We start from the raw sequence: 20,424 nt of genomic DNA, 5'->3' as shown, positions 1-20,424 counted from the left end.
ATAACTGCATCTGTTGGAAATCTTTTACCTCCCCTTTCATTCCCCACCTCTACCTAAACTCTAGATTTTGGGAATAGAGCCAGGCAGATTTGGAAATAGTGATGATTTTTTTCAGAAACCACAGGCAAATGTACAAGAATAGTGAGCAAGCATTGTGACTTGTGACTGTTGACAGAGTATAAATAGTGAAAATAAAAGGCTTGCTTTGAAGAAACCAATTGTTTTCCGGAGGGAGTGAGTAGAAGTGATGACTATTCCAAAAGGTGCAAAAAAAAAACAATTGCCAAGTAAGGCTTCCTCTACATTTTAAAATGTATTCATTCATGGGATATGAGTGTCGCTGACTACGAAGGATTTATTACCCATCCCTAATTGAGAAGTTGGTGGTGAGCTGCCGCCTTGAACTGTTGCAGCCTGTGTGGTGTAGGCACACCCAGTGCTATTAGGGAGGGAATTCCAGGATTTTGACCCAGTGACCGAGAAGGAACGATTATATATTTCCAAGTCAGGATAGTGACTGGCTTGGAAGGAAACTTGCAGGTGGTGGTGTTCCCATATGTCTGCTGCCTTTGTCCTTCTACATGGTAGAGGTTGTTGGAAGGTGCTGGTGAAGGAGCCTTGGTGAGTTCCTTCTTGTAGATGGTGCACACTATTGCCACGGTGCATTGTGGAGCAAATTAATATTTATTGTCTTGGAAGGTGTGGCAATCATGTGGGCTGCTTTATCCTGTTGAGCTTCTTGATTGTTGCTGGAGCTGTACTCATCCAGGCAAGTGGAGACTATTAATATTCTTATTTTATTTGTCTCCATTTAAAAAAATAAATTTAGAGTACCCAATTCATTTTCCAATTAATTGACCTACCCTGCACATCTTTGGGTTGCGGGGACGAAATCCACGCAACACTGGGAGAATGTGCAAACTCCACATGGACGGTGACCCAGAGCCGGGATCGAACCTGGGACCTCGGCGCCATGAGGTATGCAGTGCCGACCACTGCGCCATCGTGCTGCCCCTATTTCTCTCCATTTGAACAAAAATGATAAGATGAAACTCTGCAGGAAGAAAGTAGTTACTGTAAAATTGGTATGAAGTCGAACATCTTAATTATTTCTTTGCGTCTTGTAATATTTATAAATAAAACTGATATTGCTGATTTTCTACATCCTACTAGATTGCAAGTTATTTTAATGTAATTTTATTAATGAATGAATATCTTTATTTTTGTGCAGAGAAAAGAATTTAGATGCGAAGTTCATCATACAAATGGATGGAAACAAAACAACAATCACAAACTTAAAGGTATCGCATTTTAGAATAACATCAACTCACTTTTAGTCAGTACCATTTGACCTCAAAGGGGATCTTAATTCTTTCATTCTCTCACCTACTCCCACCCCTTTTAAATGCTGCCTCTTTCTCTCACAGGCCCTGACCCAGAGAGGGTGGTTACTAGGACAACAGCCCATCATGAGCTTGACACTTTGTGATGGAGACAGCAAGTACCACTAGCTCCTCGCAAGTAGCATTCTGGTCACTACTGCTCACCATATATATATATTATATATGTGTATATAATATATAACCATGCACCAGCACTATCTTCTGCCCACAACATGGTTGGTCAGTTGGTACGATCCCAGTCCAGACTCCCAACAGTGGCTAGGATACTGGACCAAAATCCTAGTATTTTAGTTAATTTTAAGACTGTGCAGAAAGAATGTTTTCGCTCCAGGAGTGATTGCAGGAAAAAATAGGGCATTGTTATTTGTAAAGCAAACCTTTATTCTGAATACAATATTAAACTTTTGACTTCACACCCGAAAAGAACAGCTTACAATCACCCCTTAACACAACTATACAATTTCCCATTGAACAACAAAAAAAGAAACATGCAGTTCTTAAACAAGCTTAAAATGACCAGGGCATAGAGCAATACTTGTGGTATAGAACATATTCTGGCTCTGGTTGGAACCCCTTCAGACTCTGGCTCGATGTCTTCAAAGAGCTGCTTCAAGAGGATCGTTTCAGCCTCTTCCTTGTCTTCAGACAGACTGCTCTGCTTTTAAATATTATCTTTCCTGTTTTTAAACTCTCCTACTGGGAACGAAAACTGCCTTTACTTGTGCTCTCAAGAAAAACAACATTTGCCAGATCAGGGGCGTCATTCTCCGACCCCCCGCCGGGTCGGAGAATGGCCGTTGGCCGCCGTGAATCCCGCCCCCGCCAAAGTCTCCGGTACCGGAGATTGGGCGGGGGCGGGAATCGGGCCGCGCCGGTTGGCGGGACCCCCCGCTCAATTCTCCGGCCCGGATGGGCCGAAGTCCTGCCCAGAAATTGCCTGTCCCGCCGGCGTAAATCAAACCTGGTATTTACCGGCGGGACCAGGCGGTGTGGGCGAGCTCCGGGGTCCTGGGGGGGGGGGCGCGGGGCGATCTGACCCCGGGGGGTGCCCCCACGGTGGCCTGGCCCGCGATCAGGGCCCACCGATCCGCGGGCGGGCCTGTGCCGTGGGGGCACTCTTTCCCTTCCGCCTCCGCCACGGCCTCCACCATGGCGGAGGCGGAAGAGACTCTCCCCACTGTGCATGCGCGGGAAACTTTCAGCGGCCGCTGACGCTCCCGCGCATGCGCCGGGAAACTGTCAGCGGCCGCTGACGCTCCCGCATATGCGCCGCATTTCCGCGCCAGCTGGTGGGGCAACAAACGCCATTTCCGCCAGCTGGCGGGGCAGAAATCCCTCCGCACCTTTGGGCCGGCGCGATGCCCGTCTGATTGGCGCCGTTTTTGGCGCCAGTCGACGGACATCGTGCCGTTGGTGGAGAATTTCGCCCCAGAGATCAGACTTCACTTCCAAAAGCTTTCCCCAAAAGCCCTGGGCGGGATTCTCCGATCCCACGCAGGGTCGGAGAATCGCTGGGGGGTGGTTTGAATCCCGCCCCGACGGCGTCTGCCGAATTCTCCAGCGCCGGGGTTTTGGCGGGGGCGGGAATTGCGCCGCGCCAGTCGGTGGCCGCTGGCAGCAGACCCCCCAGCGACTCTCCGCCCCACGATGGGCCAAGCGGCCGCCCGTTGTCGGCCAGTCCCGCCGGCGTAAATCAAACCAGGTCTGTACCGGCGGGACCTGGCTCTGCAGGGGGGGTCCGCGGGGGGATCTGGCCCCGGGGGGTGCCCCCACAGTGGCCTGGCCCGCGATCGGGGCCCAACAATCCACGGGTAGGCCTGTGCCGTGGGGGCACTCTTTCCCTCCGCGCCGGCCGCTGTAACGGTCCGCCATGGCCGGCGTGGAGAAGAACCCCCCTGCGCATGCGCTGGGATCACGCCAGCACACGCTGCACTCCTGCGTTTGCGCCAACCCGCGCCGGTCGGCGGAGGCCCTTCGGCGCCGGTTGGCGTGGCGCCAACCCCGCTGGCGACGGCCTAGCCCCTGAAGGTGTAGAGGATTCCGCACCTTCCTGGCCATATCCCTTTTTGAGCCAGCCACCGGCCATGATCCTCCAGGCCCACCCTCTGATGTCCACCATCATCGAACCCTTTCCAACTGCGCCACACCAAGCACACCCTTGACAGCAACCCTCCCCCACCCACCCTTAAAGAAAGAACCAGCCCCATTGCCCCGCTACTGCACCTGCCACCTGGCAACCCCCCACTTCACTCCCGTTAACTAGCCCGCCCAGCTAGCATGGTGGCCCCCCACCCGACCATACATCCCTAAAGAGTAACAAAACGTGCACTCACCATTGTTGTTTCCCCCATAAAAAAAACCTGCTCTCCAAAAAATCAAGAACTTCAAAGAACACACAAGTCTCAAGTTCAATGTCCTCCCAGTCCATTGTCGCTCACAAACTCCATCGCCTCTTCTGGCGTGCCGAAGTAATACTCTTGTTTCTGGAAAGTCACCCACAGGCGGGCCACGTACAATACTCCAAACGTCACCCCCTTTTTTCAAGAGGTCAGCCGTAACCCGGTTAAACCTAGCCATCCTCTTTGCCAGTTCTTTTTTTTAAATAAATTTAGAATACCCAATTAATTTTTTTCCAATTAAGGGGCAATTTAGCATGGCCAATCCACCTAGCTTGCACATCTTTCGTGGCAAAACCCCTCAAACACGGGGAGAATGTGCAAACTCCACACTGACAGTGACCCAGAGCCGGGATCGAACCTGGGACCTCAGCGCCGTGAGGCCGCAGTGCTAACCCACTGCGCCACCGTGCTGCCCCTCTCTGTACCAGTTCTGCTGCCAGGTCCTGGTAAACCCGCAGTTCGTTCACTTCCCAGCAACATGTCCTCGTTTGTCACACCCATCGAACGTTCCTCTCCTTTTCCAGATAACGGTGCAGCCTTAACACCATCGTCCTCGGCGGCTCACCCGCCTACGGCCTCCTCATCAGCGCCCAGTCGACCTCCAGGGACCGGTCAAAGGCCCCCTTTCCCATCAATTTCTCCAGCATCCTTACCACATACGCCCCAGCCTCCACACCTTCATACCTTCAGGCACCCTGACAATCCTGAGGTTTTGCCTTCTGGAGCAATTCTCCAGATCTTCTGCCTTCTCCTTAAGCCTCTTCTGGCACTCCTGTATCACACCAATGAGGCCAACTGCTCCTCATGCTCCCCCACCGCTTTCTGGATCGCCAGGCCCTGGGACATCAGCCTCTGCTGCACTTGCTCAATCCCGATTAAGCAGTTCCACCACCTTGGCTCGGCCCCATGGTAAAAAAAAGTTGGCATCTGATGTTCTGAAGGACCTGTTGCATTTCTGGGGGTCATGTTTGCAATAACACTTGCCATGCCATGATGAATCAATAAGGAAGACAGTACTTGAAAGATGGCCTACAAAGGTTTTACAGCGAGCACCTGTGTTTAGTTTGTTAGGAGAATCCACACAAGGATGGCTTGTGTCATACCAGTTTATCTCTGTTCCTTCACTGACGCTGGGTCAAAATCCTGGAGCTCTCCCTCTTCACAGCAGTCTAGGTGTACCTACACTACATGGACTGTTTTGGTTCAAGAAGGCACCTCACCATCACCTTCCCAAAGGCAATTAGGAATGGTAAACACATGCAGGTCATGCCAGTGACACTTAAATTACATGAACAAGTTTTTAAAAAACTGAAAGAGAATTGTAATGTGAAGTAATGAACTAATTAACATACAGGAGAAAGGAAAGGTACATGAGCAAGGAATATAAAAATACTAGCACAGTAATTGGTTTAAAATATTAACTGTGAAATACCTAGAATTTTGCAATGCTTAAAAACCAGGTGCATTTTATATCCCCTAGTTTCTTCATATTGAAAGTCAAAATATTTTCACTGCAGTGTAAGCACGTGCTTTTCCATAAATGCTTTTGTGTTCAAAATAAAACATTGCACTGGACTGAGTGGTGCATTCTAGTAATGTTCCCATTGCACTGCCAGTGTTGAACTGAGGTGATCAGTGCTTCCATCCAAAACGAATGCACTTTATTTTGCATTGTATGTAAAAACATTTATCGGTTCTTAAATTTAAAGTAGATTTGTACAATATCTTACAATAGGCTAATTTCAGGGTGGATATGGAACAATTTTGGACGTTTACATAAATGTTGAGGTTAAATGTGGTGAGCTCTTAAGTCCTTAACATGCCGTATTCCTGAAATATGAGTTAATGTAGTTTGCCAGCAATGAGGGTATTCAAATATTTTTTGTAAATCGTACAATTAACCTAAACAATTTTTCAAATTTTAATGGGTGATAATTTTCAAAATTTTATTTTTGCTTTCCTCCCAATAGATCCCAGAAGGAAGTTCAGGAGATTCTGGACGAGAGCGACTAAAAACATTTACGTATGACTATTCTTACTGGTCTGCTGATTGCAGGAGTCCCAAATCTGTATCCCAGGAAAGGGTGTGTTTTGGTTTGGTAATTAAATCTCCCTACCCCACACAGTATAAAAAAATAGAAGCATGGATCATGATGCAAGTTATTTAATATCAATAGAGTTTGCAAGATGGAGGTCTTGTGGCAGTGAGTAGCGATTCTGCCTCTGAGTCAGAAGATGTGGGTTCAACCTGCAAACGTTTCAATGTATGCCAATGGCAGGCGGTAAGAGTGTGAGAGATTCCTGGTCAGCCTTGTGATGGAAAGAAAATCTACCATCACTACTCATAACTGCGTGCTGCAACATGCATGTAGAAGTGCATGTTCGCACTGAAATCCGAACCACTGGTTGGGGGTGGTTGGTGCAGGTTGACTCAGTTGGTTCGTGTGGTTCAGATTGGTGCCAACAGAATGGGCTTTAATCCCCATTCTGGCTGGGTAGATTCAGGATCTGCCTCCTTGCCCTCCCTGAGGTGAAGGTGGGTTAGACCTGCTTTCGGGCAGAGAACTGAAGAAGGGTTTGCAGGATACAGCACGCATTTGGAAAACCTTGAAAGAGAGGAGAGATTAGAATGTCTTTTTGCATAGGGAAGTAGGAATTTGGAACAAAGTCCAAGCAAAATTGATGGTTGTGATGCCTTGCATGTTTAAAAAAAAAAAAATTGGTGTAAGTACTATTCCATGATGCAGGATGAATACAGATGACCTTGCACGTGCTGCCTATTCTATGCAACTAGTCAGAACCATATGCTGGAGTTTCAAGTTGGATAGGCATCCTAGAATTCTGTTTCATTATCTTTGGGAAATAGATGGCAATTTCAGAGGTTAATTTGTTGGGATGTTTGCCTGGGGTGCTGCCGAGTGGGGAAGTGCTGGAGTTCCCACCACTATGCTACCTGATTTAGAGTGCTGTGGCAGCTAACGCTTAAAGGCCAGAAGGCTTACTGCCACGTTCCTGTCTCTCCAGCTTTCTCTCTCATTCTGCCTTTGATATTCCTACCCCAGCCATGCAGGGGAGGTGGTTGGCATGTAATTTATGGAAATGATAAAGGGTGTAGAAACCATTGTCTTCTGTCACCACGGGATTACAAGGAGAAGGTGTGACAATAGGCTTAAGGACATTTGCAGAAGACATGTTGAATGCTTTTTCAGTGGTAGGCAACTCTTCTCCACCTATTCACCAAATGAAACGTTCTGCCAAGTCTGTGATCGTAAAAGAAAAATTGGTTGTAGATCTTCAAATTTCCTTTTAAACTTTTTGATCTTCCTATTTTTATTGCTGCCGCCGATATCTCAGATTTTACAGCCTGACAGCAACAGGTAATTGGATAAGCTTGGTTACTTGATTGTAGCCTATCATGGAAAAATAAGTTGCATTTATTTTCTGGAAGTATAGAATCGGTGACCCAAATAAAAACAAAAAATAATTGCTCTCTGGCTGTTGTCAAAGATTGCCACCTACGGGGATTTCAATAGTCTGCTCTGTGAAGGATCAAGGAACCACTTCTTTTCAAGATTTCCATGGTTAACTGTACCCTGGAAGCTCCTGTCAGCCTTGGAGGAGTTGTCGGACTTGGAGGAGTAATGATAGAGAATGCCATCAGTTTCACTCTCATTGCAACCGCAAAATCCGGGGTATTGTGACCAAAATAATTAAGTGGCTTTCAAGATTACAGGAATTAACATTGAATGAGATTAGCAAAGGACAGGGAGCAAACCACATGCCTTTATTAGCCAAGGAATACTAAAACACCTACATTAGCCAAGGAATACTAAAACTCCTACATTACAAGGCCATGCCAGTCGTACAGAAACTGGTGTGATGAAAGAAGTGGGGGTTTGTCAAGAGGCCAGTGTTAGAGGGCTGCACAATTCTTGGAAATTAATAGGGTTGAGGAGGTTAAAAAGATGGGGAGGAACAACAGCTGAATGCTGGTAAACAAGAAATGAAAATAAAAGAAGTGGAGGATTTAGTTTCAGCCTGACAAAGTAAAAGGAGAGAAAGTATAGCTTTCCGTCATCGTCAGTCCGTAATTAGTATCCTGGTCATTTGTTATTTTCTGCCACTTGCCATACTGATGACAGATATTGTGGTACAGCTGTACAAGAACAGTGATTGAATCGCTGTACTCTGTCCTGTGTTGCAAGTTGAAGTGTGTGTGACCTAACTCCAAAATGTAAAGGATTAATTTCTTGTTTATTTTAAGCTCCTTTTTAACATTTTTCACAAAGGCAGCATTAGATCAGCAACAAATATTCAAGTCAGTAGTGATAGTTATGGTGGGGGCTATGTAGACTGGGATGGGTGTTTATTATTTATAAAACCTGGTGGGTATTGTTGACATGTCAAATATGAAGCAGTGGTGATGATACTTTATAGCTCTATGGTGGCATTAGCTAGTAGACACTTCTGCTACTGAGAGCTGGAACATTGTCCCTGTGGAGGAAAGAAAAGGGTTTACTTTAGAATACTTCTGCTACTGAGAGCTGAAACATTGCCTCTGTGGAGGAAAGAAAAGGGTTTACTTTAGGTCATGTAATATAGCAAAAATAAGGAGACCATAAAAGCATTCATGTTTGTGCTTGCTCTTTGGTAGAATTTTCCAATTTATTCCACTCCCTTGCTTCCCCATAGCATTTAGAAAGAAATCTCTTCAAACATTTATGTAATACTCATATATTGAATATTACGATTGACTCTGCTTTTACCACCCTTTCAGGCAGTGCATTCCACATCGCAACAACTTCCTCACGTTGCCTCTGGTTCTGTTGCCAATCCTCTTTTAACAAATTGAGAGGAACAAAAGCATAGCCCAAACTGCTCAGGCTGAGATGATAAATGCAACTGACATGCGCAATAGGACTTTCTGTAGTAACAATAATTGCAATTTGGTCCTGTTGCCTCCATGGTAGCCCTGACTTGAGTCTTGAACTTTAATAACTGGCTGTTTTGGCGAAATCTCGTTATTGCTTGATCTGTCAGATATTTTTGCATGTTGACAAAGAATTAAGTACTTTTGTACTTGAGAAAGAATTAAGCTATCTAGACTAACCTTTATTCTAGAGGCCAAGTAGTGTAAACATCGCTCTATCCCTGTCATATAGAAAATATGCTTCTTTTCTTGTAGGTTTTCAAGAATCTTGGCACTGATGTCCTTGAAGCTGCCTTTGAAGGATACAATGCGTGCATATTTGCTTATGGCCAGACTGGATCTGGCAAATCATATACAATGATGGGAAACCCGGTAAGAGGTTTGTGATAGCAGTATGGGCTGGGTACACTGGGTTGCTTTTCCAGTTCCTAAGGTCAATGGTGTTGACACATGGCAAATTCTGTGAACCAGACCTCCTCCTCTTTCATGCCAAATGGTAATCGGGTGCTGTATGGTTTGGTCTAAAAGATCCTTGCCAAAAACACGAAACCATTCTATGCGAATACCTTAATGCATTGAAATTAAACTTGGATTTCTGAAAATCCACATAAACCACATTCGCTTTGTAGATTTGGATTTCCTTTTTGAAAAAAAGTTTTACAAGATCAATCAAGCATGACTTAGCCTTTAAAACTCCCTGCTGACTTTAAATTTAGACATGTAATCAGATAATGTGCTAAATGTTCACTGATTTATGGATCTAGGATTTAACCTTCAATGGAGGTGATGCGTGACTGTTCTGTAATTTCCGAGCTTATTCTTTTCCCATTTCATGAACAGAGGAATAACATTTGCCACCATCCAGTCCCTTGGCTCCCCCCCCCCCAATTTCATTTAATACTTTATATCCTCATGTGGACTGGTTGATTTATTTCTCTGTTGTCCCTTTTCTTATGACACCACTAATGACTCTTACACAAACTCCTTGGTAACTTTTTACAGTTCATCCCCCTCTGTAAAATGGTACAAAACAGTTTAAACACCTTTCATTTGGTCATTCTCAAGTGCAAAATGGCCGACCCGACCCTTGTCTGTTCCCTTACTATTTGTAAAAAACCCTGTTAATTTTCACTTCTCTTGTATACTCTATTCCAATGTTCATTTGTTCTATTCTATGTATTTTACAACCTTTTTCCGTGTTATCCTTGTAGTTATCATACAACCTATTTCTTCCATGGAGCTTTGTCAAAGCCTTTGTGAATGAAACAAGCACCAAATGATTAATACAGAAAGAAATCTATGAAATACAGAAGACTGCACCTTATCTTGTATCTAAGTGTCTCAATCTGCCAGATTCTAAAAATAATTTGTACAAACAATTAATCTGGACTGCATCATCTTTCATCTCACTGCTATTGGCTAACTTCCAGGCAAGGACAATAATTAAAAATTATTCATTTCCTTTGCTATTTTCATTGCAAAGCTAATTGGGTTGTGGGTGTGCTGTGCCTAAATTATCCTTTGCCTTCAGGTCACAATTTTGTTTTTTCAGCTTTGTTACCTACAGATCTAGGACTGTATTGTTCCTTGTTGGATATGCGGCATAGTGATGTAAAGGAACAGTCCTTAATGCACTGCAAGCGCTCCACCCCACCCATCATCGCCAATTTATGTCTTCTAGTAGGCTGCTTTATGATTTCAACCTATTGCCAGTGGAAACTCTCCCCATCTATTGCACCTCCCCAACCTCATAACTCTCCAAGGTATATAAGCACCCCTCTAATTCTGGCCTCTTGAGCATCCCTGATTTTAATTGCTGCACAATTGTTGGCTGCACCCGGTTGCCTGCACCTATGCTGTGGAATACTTGTCACTATACCTCTCCACCTTGCTATCTTGCATTCCTCCTTCAGAACACTCTTTTAAAATTTACCTCAGCTAATCTAATTTTTGTGTACCTCAGTCATACTTTGTTTTATAGTGTGCCCTTGAAGTGCCTTGGGATGTTTTACTACATTAAAGGTGCTATATAAATACAAGTTGTTGTTGAAACTTTTCTAAATTGCCAATACATCTCACCCTTTTTTCTCACTATTTGGTGGACTTGACGTACTCCTAATGTGGTAATTAATCTTTTATTATCTCTTGACTTCACTCAAACAGATATTAGACATTTTCTAATGGTTGCAGTTGTTTTTTAATTAATAACATGTTTTAAAATTATTTTTTCTGTAAATTTTGTCATTGACACATTATCTTGCCTCGATTGCCCTGCAAACAGGCTTTTATCAAGGCCACAACATCAGGCTCCTCTGTTCTAATTCTAAATTAAATGTCTTATCAGTGCTTTGTCTGTCATGATACACTTATACTCTTCAGCTGTTCTCTTCCCTTCTACTTGTTTTCTTTGTTCTCTCTCCTTGAGTTATCTCCAATGTTCTTAAAATATGTATTACCATACCCTCACGTGGGTTGCCTATTTTGGACTGCTTTGTTTCTTCTGCAGTGAACCTCGCTTCCTCCCCATATGCTCATTTTTTGCTTCTTGCCTCTGCATTATTACTTAACTCTTCCCACACTGCTATCTTTACCTGGTCAGTAGCAACATTGGCACCAGTTTGGTTTAGCTGATGCCAATTTCAGCTTTAGAGCTTCCTCTGCCCCAGAACTCAATCAGTGCCCTAGAAATATTTGAATCCACATTGATGTGCTTAGTGTGCTTCACTAATACAGCTGTTATTTTGACAGACTTTTTTAAGGGTTGCATTACTGACAGCAGGAAAGCTTACTTGAATATACCAGAAGGTAAACTTGGAGTCAACATCTTTTTCTTCTCTGGATCATGGACAATCTGTTTTTTATTCTATTTTAGGATGATGTAGGCCTAATACCTCGAATTTGTCAAGGGCTATATGACAGAATTGCAGGGAAGTCTAGGTGGGATGAAGCTTCATTTCGCACAGAAGTAAGGTAGGAAGCTAGAGTGTTTTTGCTTTGTTATCGCCATCTCAGACTTGAATGCCATTTCTTTGCTGATGCGTTGACTGACACCTCATTGTAAAAATGTTCATTGCCACATACCCTTTGAAATATCATAAGTTGTCAAGGTGGCTATTGCAAATGTAACACTCTTGCAGGAAATGTGAAGCCAATTGCTGTGGGGCAGAGTAAGAGTGATTCACCTGGAATTGTAGATGGAAATGCCTGATGCCAAGACTGGGTCCAAGAAGTGTACCCAAAAATTGAATTAATTTTTATTTTCAACTCCACTGCTGCGCAATTTATTGAGCACAAAAATAAAATCCCAAATAGCTGTTTTAAAAAAAGAAATCCAAATTTCTTGGGCAGAACGGTAGCACATTGGGTAGCACTGTTGCTTCATAGCTCCAGAGTCCCAGATTCAATACCCGGCTTGGGTCACTGTCTGTGTGGAGTCTGCACCTTTTCCCTTTGTCTGTGTGGGCTTCCTCCGGGTGCTCCGGTTTCCTCCCACAAGTCCTGAAAGACGTGCTGTTAGGTGAATTGGATATTCTGAATTCTCCCTCTGTGTACCCAAACAGATGCCGGAATGTGGCGACTAGGGGCTTTTCACAGTAACTTCATTGCAGTGTTAATGTAAGCCTACGTGTGACAATAAAGATTATTATTATTATGTGTTGAAACAATACTTGAAACAATATGTTGACAGTCCAACTAGGGAAGGGGCTGTACTGGACCTGGTATTGGGGAATTAGCCCGGCCAGGTGGTTGAAGTTTCAGTCGGGGAACATTTCGGGAACAGTGACCACAATTCAGTAAGTTTTAAGGTATTGTTCGTTAGAGATAAGGGTAGTCCTCAGGTGAAGGTGCTAAATTGGGAGAAGACTAATCATAACAATATTCGGCAGGAACTGCGGAATCTAGATTGTGGGTGGATGTTTGAGGGTAAATCAACATCTGGCATGTGGGAGGCTTTCAAATGTCAGTTGATAAGAATTCAGGACCAGCATGTTCCTATGAGGAAGAAGGATAAGTATGTCAAGTTTTAGGAACCTTGGATAAAGAGGGATATTGTGAGCCTAATCCTAAAGAAAAAGGAAGTATTTGTAAGGGCTAGAAGGCTGGAAACGGATGAAGCCTGTGAGGAATATAAGGAAAGTAGGAAGGAACGTAAGCAAGGAGGGCTAAAGGGGTCATGAAAAGTAATTGGCAAACAGGATTAAGGAAAATCCCAAGGCTTTTTATGCAGATATAAAGTGCAAGAGGGTAGCCAGGGAAACGGTTGGCCCACTCAAGGACAGGCGAGGGAATGTATGCGTGGAACCAGAGGGAATGGGCGGCGTACTGAATGAGTATTTTGTATCAGTATTCACCAAAGAGAAGGACTTGGTGGATGATGAGTCTGGGGAAGGGTGTGTAGATACTCTGGGTCAGATTGAGATCAAGAAGGAGGTGGTGTTGGGCATCTTAAAAAAACATTAAGGTAGATAAGTCCCCAGGGTCTGATGGGATTTACCCCAGAATACTGAGGCAGACAAGGGAGCAAATTGCTAGGGCCTTGACAGAAATCTTTGTATCCTCAGTGGCTACAGATGAGGTCCCAAAGGACTGGAGAATAGCTAATATTGTTCCTTTGTTTAAGAAGGGTAGCAAGGATAATCCAGGAAATTACAGGCCGGTGAGCCTTATGTCAGCAGTAGGAAAATTATTGGAGAGGATTCTTCGAGACAGGATATACTACCATTTGGAAGGAAATGGATGTATTAGCAAGAGGCAGCATGGTTTTGTGAAGGAGAGGTCATGTCTTACTAACTTGATTGAGTTTTTTGAGTAGGTGGCGAAGATGATTGATGAAAGTAGGGCAGTGGATGTTGTCTACATGGACTTCAGTAAGGCCTTTGACAAGGTCCCTAATGGCAGACTGGTACAGAAGCTGAAGTCACATGGGATCAGAGGAGAGCTGGCAAGATGGATACAGAACTGGTTTGGACACAGAAGACAGAGTGTAGCAGTGGAAGGGTGCTTTTCTGAATGGAGAACTGTAACTAGTGGTGTTCCATAGGGATCAGTGCTGGGACCTTTGCTGTTTGTAGTCTATAGAAATGATTTGGAGGAAAATGTAACTGGTCTGATTAGTACGTTTGCGGATGACACAAAGATTTGTGGAATTGTGGATAGTGATGAGGACTGTCAGAGGATACAGCAGGATATAGCTCGGTTGGAGACTTGGACGGAGACATGGCAGATGGAAATTAATATGGACAAATGTGAGGTGATGCATTTTGGAAGGTCTAATAGAGGTGGGAAATATACCGTAAATGGCAGAACCCTTAAGAGTATTGACAGACAAAGTGATCTGGGTCTACAGGTCCACAGGTCACTGAAAGTGGCAATGCAGGCGGAGAAGGTAGTCAAGAAGGCAAGCGGCATGTTTGCCTTCATTGGCCGGGACATTGAGTATACAAATTGGCAAGTCATGTTGCAGCTGTATAGAACCTTAGTTAGGCCATACTTGGAATATAGTGTTCAATTCTGGTCGCCATACTACCAGAAGAATGTGGAGGCTTTGGAGAGGGTACAGAAGAGGTTTACAAGAATGTTGCCTGGTATGGGGGGGGGGCATTAGCTATGAGGACAGGTTGGATAAACTTGGTTTGTTCTCACTGGAACGATGGAGGTTGAGGGGCGACCTGATAGTTGTCTACAAAATTATGAGGGGCATAGACAGAGTGGATAGTCAGAAGTTTTTCCCAGGGTGGAAGTCAATTACAATGACACATAGGTTTGAGGTGGGAGGGGCAAAGTTTAGAGGAGATGTGTGAGGGAAGTTTTTTTACACAGAGAGTAGTGGGTGCCTGGAACTCGTTGCCAGAGGAGGTGGTGGAAGCAGGTACGATAGTGACGTTTAAGGGGCGTCTTGACAAATACATGAATAGGTTGAATAGGTTAGGAATGCAAGGTCGGTGCAGGCTTGGCGGGCCGAAGGGTCTGTTCCTGTGCTGAACTTTTCTTTGTTCTTGATCTTTGGATGGTTACATGTTTGATTATATACAATGCTAAATTCCTAATTTCTTTCATGCAGTCATTCCTGGAGCAAAGTATGCTTTCTGCTCAAGTCTGACAAAAAAAAAAATATTGGGGTTTCTGTCCAGTATCCTCGTCACCGTATGGGTCTGGTCTGAGAACGTAATACCTTGCTGCACCATATCTCTCTAAGCTCTTCTGGCTTGTAACTCTTCCCAAGTGCTCTGTCCTCTGATAGTATCCTTCTCTTCTCTCCTTCACTTTGTGACGTCAAAATTTCAATTGCATCAGTCCTGCTCTCTTGAACACTCTCACTGAACTACTTTGCCTCTCCATCTCTCTCTCCAGCTTTTATTTAAAAAGAAAAAGCTTAGGTGTCAGCCTCGACTCAGTGATAGCACTCTGTCCTCTGAATTGGATAGCTGTGGCTTTCATCCCCACTCTAGAGACTTGAGCACACAATCTAGGTTGACGCTTTGGTGCAATCCCGAGGGAGTGATGCACTATTGGAGTGCAAATCGACCAAAGCTGCAGTTCTCTGTTCTCTGAAGTGAATGTAAAAGATCCTGTGGCACAATTCAAAGGAGAGCAGGTGAGCTTTCCTGGTGTTCTGTCCCACAATTTATCTCTCAACCAACATCACAAATGACCAGATGATCAGTTTTAAGCTGTCTTTGCTGTTGTTTCTGTGAGCTTGCTGTTATCATACTAGCTGCTGCATTTCCCTACATTACAAGAGTGGTTGCACTTCAAAAGGTAATTCATTTGCTGTAAAATGCTAAGTGATATCCAGAGGTTGTTCTTACTTTCTCAAAACTTAGTCCTTCAGTCTCAATTTCCGTATCTATGTTTTCCTTGCTGGGCATTCATTCTCCATCAGTGCTAGTAATAACTTGTATTACTTTGTGGGTCCCAGGCGTCTGCAAACCACAACAGCAGATATGACAGGCAGAGGAATATATCTGAAAGGACCCTCTACTGGTTTGGGGTGCACAGAATTAAATGTGTCATATGCATAAGTCTTAAAGAACCTTTTTTCTCCACAAAACAGCTACCTGGAGATTTATAATGAACGAGTACGGGATCTGCTCAGGAGAAAGTCAACCAAAACGTTCAATTTAAGAGTAAGGGAACATCCAAAGGAAGGTCCGTATGTAGAGGGTAAGAATATATCTGTAACAGGAAATTCAACCTTGGGATACATTAGTCCTGGATTACAAGTGTTTTGGCTCAAATGGGAACACTTGAACCATCTTACGTTTCTGATCTAAGTTGATAGATACAAAAGTTATCAGCATTGTCTTTTGTGATGTCAAGTGTGTTATACAACGTATGCACAATGTATAAATGGCATGTAGTTTAAAGTCTGAACTTTAAGTTGGTACCTGTCCCTAAAAAGGAAATGAAGGAATGCCTTGAAATAAGGACCAAAACTCAAGCATGGCTTTTGTTTAGCAAGAATAGTAATTGCGATTAAGAAAAAAAAATATTTTGGGCATTAACACTTGGAAATAGAAACGTACGACAAAGTTGCAGTCTTCGACACTAAACCCACACCTAGCCTCTTGTATATAAGTTAAACCTGTTGATAAGGAAGGCGTGTCCATTCTGTATTCTGCGTTTTGGGATGTTGGATACTATTCTACACATGCCATTCATACCCTGATGTTCTTGCCTGAATGAGCAACAGAGGTGCTAAGTGGAGAGTTGATGTTTCCTTGTGAGGGTGAAAGCTCAAGTTAAGCTTTGCCCAGTGATCTAATGTTTTAGGATAATACACAATAATATTTCTCTATCTCTCTTCCTTTTACACCACTTACTACGAGATAAAGATATGTTCCTGAGTATGATGTAAAAGCGTAACACTATTTATATCTGATTCATATGAATCTGGAATTTAGGTTACTGACTTTCCATGTTGTGAATGATGTGGAGATGCCGGCGTTGGACTGGGGTGAGCACAGTAAGAAGTCTTACAGCACCAGGTTAAAGTCCAACAGGTTTGTTTCAAGTCACTAGCTTTCGGAGCGCAGCTCCTTCATCAGGTGCTGAAGGACCTGTGCTCCGAAAGCTGGTGATTCGAAACAAACCTGTTGGACTTCAACCTGGTGTAAGACTTCATATTGTGAATGACCAGGAGGATGTGGTTAGGAAACAGCAGCATTAGCATTGACTGAAGATCATCAGCCTTTTCGAGCATAGATAAGTGATGTGAACAAATAAAAGGGAATGTATGAGAGGGGAATTCCTGCACTTCATTTTGGTGGATGACCAATGCTCTTATTAAGTGGGCTTTGGCATGAAATGGATATTATTCTATGTAATGTGCAATATTAGTAGGATTGTTGATTTAAGATAATGGAATAATCTAAATCTTACTTTATAATACTTCACAATTTTTAGCAACATTTTGAGGATTGAGTGCAGAGACCCTGCCACTTTTTCACTCTGAAATCTATGATTCTTTGATATTATATTCCTTTACCTATGAGCAATATTTTAAATCTCCAACGTCTTTTTGTGGGACATTTGATTTGGGCAGAAGAAGGGTACTTAGGATGAGAAAGAGCAAGTGGTCAGTAAACTACAGTTGTGTGGCAGGGAAGCGGGGGTATACATGTGCTATGGAGGGGAGGAATACCTGGGTGTGGAATTATGAGCGAGGTACATATCTTGGTTGTGCGGTGGCAGAAGAGAAGGAAGATTAGGGTAGCACTTGCTGAACAATCCTGAGTGCACTAATAGCTACACTAGCAGCCTATTGAGCTTGTAACATGGCTGATTTACACTTGCTAGAAGCGACAACCGTCCATGAGCAGGGAACTGTTCTCTGCAAACAAAAGGAATATGTCCAAGTCTTGTGTCTTTTTTGAATTATCCGGGAGCTTGTGGAGCCTATTGTTCCCCGCTTTTTTCTCCATGGCAATGCCTTGGCCAATCAGTCAACTTGCCAACAGATCAGCATCCTTTTCTCCTGCAGTATAAATTATTGTGATTGTTTTAATTTTGGCAGCCATGCTGATGGATGCAAGACAAAAGGTTTTGGTAACATGTCTCTCTTTTCAGCAATAGAAAGAAGATGTAGCATTTAATAATAAAGCACTTAATAATAAAGCATAATTGGGCAGCAGGGTAGCATTGTGGATAGCACAATTGCTTCACAGCTCCAGGGTCCCAGGTTCGATTCCCGGCTTGGGTCACTATCTGTGCGGAGTCTGCACATCCTCCCCGTGTGTGCGTGGGTTTCCTCCGGGTGCTCCGGTTTCCTCCCGCGGTCCAAAGATGTGCAGGTTAGGTGGATTGGCCATGCTAAATTGCCCATAGTGTCCAAAATTGCCCTTAGTGTAGGGTGGGGTTACTGGGTTATGGGGATTGGGTGGGTTACTGGGTTATGGGGATAGGGTGGAGGTTTGGACCTTGGGTAGGGTGCTCTTTCCAAGAGCCGATGCAGACTCGATGGGCCGAATGGCCTCCTTCTGCACTGTAAATTCTATGTCTAAGTGAATTGTGCAGACTGTCACATTCCACTTTTTGTATTATACTTTGAAGTAATCATTTTAATTCGAATCAGACTTTGGCTTTATACTTTTCAATTAGTCCAAGTTTTATATTTTGAATACAACAAAATACCAGCTAATTTTAATTAGCCCTCAGGATGTGAACAATGCTGTCAAGACCATTTTTGTCAAATTACCAGTTGCTCAGAAAAGCTGCTGGTGGGTCACTCTTTTGAACTGCTACAGTCTTTACAGTGTTAGCATTCTTCACAATAGTGTTGAGTTAGGATTTGAAGAATATTGACCCAGTGACACTAAAGAAAAAAATGATCTGTGTCCAGGCCATGGTGGTTTGTGATATAAAGACGATGTAATTCCTACTGTTTCTCTCCTCTTCAATGCTAAATGTTGCAAAGCAAGGCAAGACTAATCACCTCCTCCAACCTTAGTGACATTCTCACCTTAGTGAGTTGCTGCTGTGCATTTTTATTATTTAAAAAAAATCCAGTTAAGGGATGTGGGTATCGCTGGCTGGACCAGCATTTATTGCTCATTCCTAATTGCCCTTGAGAAGGTGCTGGTGGTGGTGAGCTACCTTTTTGTACTGCCATAGGCCCTGTAGTGTAGGTAAACCCACAGTGCTGTTAGGTAGGGAATTCTAGGATTTTGACCCAACGAGAGTGAAGGAACGGTGATACGTTTCCAAGTCAGGATGGTGTGTGACATGGAAGCAGTGGTGTTCCCAGGCATCTGCTGCCCTTATCCTTCTAGATAGTAGTGGTTGTGGGTTTTGAAGGTACTGCCTAAGGAGTCTCGGTGAGTTTCTGCTGTACATCTTGTTGACGGTACACACTGTTACTACTCTTTGTCTATGGTGGAGGGAATGAGTGTTCATGTAAGAGTGCCAATCAAATGGGCTGCTTTGTCCTGGATGGTATCAAGCTTCTTGAGTGTTGTTGGAGCTATACTCATCAGGCAAGTGGAGAGTATTCCATCACACTCCTGACTTGTTGCCTTGTAGATGGTGGTCAGGCTCTGGGGAGTCAGAAGATGAGTTATTCGCTGCAGGATTCTTAAACTCTAAACCTCTTGAAGCCACAGTATTTGTATGGCTGGGTACAGTTCAGTTTCTAGTCCAGTAACTCCCAGGATACTGATGGTATGTACTTCAGTCACGGTGTGCCAGGGTGGAGGAGCTGGATATTGACTTTAGTGCCAGGAATGCCAGGCAAGCAAACCGATTTGACTTAGATGGTGTGAGCTCCTTAAGAGCTGAAGAGCTGTGGCTGCAAACATTCAATAACCCATTAATCTTCTGAGTCACGCTTGCTTTTAAGAAGAGGCAGGAAGTGAACCACTTGTTGCAGAATACCCAGTTTACCATGTTCTTGTAGACATGGTGTTGATATGGCTGAACTTGTGATCAATAGTGTCCAGCTTGGTCAAATATCAATTGACAATGAATATATTGTTGAAAGTTGGCGGGTTAGACTTTTAAATATTGGAGATCTTAGCACTTGTATGAATGTTACCTGTGACTTGTCTATGCAAGCCTGAATGTTGTCCATCTGTAGGTGGGAAATCTCAACCGAACAAATAAGAGTAGAAACTTGAGCAATCAAATTATTGAAAAATACTTTCAACTGCCTACTTTATTCTTCAAGTTTGTCAAATTCCACTGAGGTTTCTAACATATCAAAAGCATAAGAGATTGCATAATTCATACTAACGTGATTCACGTAACTAAACTTATCTATAACATTCGTTTTGTGCCCATTTCTATCCTTTCATTGTGTTTTTAGTCAGGTGTCTGAACATTTCGGAAGAGCAATTAGTTTCTCAGTTGGAGAATTTACAGCTACACTTTATTCCCAGCATGCTACAGACTAAGCTGGTGCACTGTCGGCAGTCTCCAGTATCTGTCAGTATGATTCTCTCAAGTAATCTCTACAGCGATCAAAGCATCCCTTTACTTGGGCTCAAGTAGTAATTTGGTTTGCTTTTCCAAATGATTTCCATACCATAATGTTTAAAATTTCAGTTTTGAAAGGGAGACTTAACAAAAAAAACTGCATCCTGAAACTGACCAACACCCTCCGATGTCCAATTGAACTTTGAACGACTAAAGATGAATAGCAACGTGTTTGTGGCTTTCACTTTATGGTCTTTGGATGCAGCTTCAACATGCCAGC

General features: G+C 43.6%; 1 protein-coding gene across 2 annotated transcripts in view; it reads left to right on the top strand.

The window, feature by feature from the left end:
- The window catches only part of kif16ba (kinesin family member 16Ba), a 251,726-nt gene that overhangs the window by 27,819 nt on the left and 203,483 nt on the right, over nucleotides 1-20,424 (top strand). For both annotated transcript variants that reach the window (XM_072506633.1, XM_072506629.1), the window contains exons 2-6: nucleotides 1,232-1,301; nucleotides 5,773-5,886; nucleotides 8,988-9,104; nucleotides 11,605-11,702; nucleotides 15,787-15,896. In XM_072506633.1, coding sequence (XP_072362734.1) covers nucleotides 1,232-1,301; nucleotides 5,773-5,886; nucleotides 8,988-9,104; nucleotides 11,605-11,702; nucleotides 15,787-15,896 — 509 coding nt within the window. The remainder of the gene's footprint in view (nucleotides 1-1,231; nucleotides 1,302-5,772; nucleotides 5,887-8,987; nucleotides 9,105-11,604; nucleotides 11,703-15,786; nucleotides 15,897-20,424) is intronic.

Source organism: Scyliorhinus torazame, chromosome 1 (genome assembly GCF_047496885.1).
Source record: "Scyliorhinus torazame isolate Kashiwa2021f chromosome 1, sScyTor2.1, whole genome shotgun sequence".
Classification (NCBI taxonomy): Eukaryota; Metazoa; Chordata; class Chondrichthyes; order Carcharhiniformes; family Scyliorhinidae; genus Scyliorhinus; species Scyliorhinus torazame.
The sequence above is the reverse complement of the archived record's forward strand: the minus strand, read 5'-3'. Positions and strand labels throughout refer to the sequence as shown.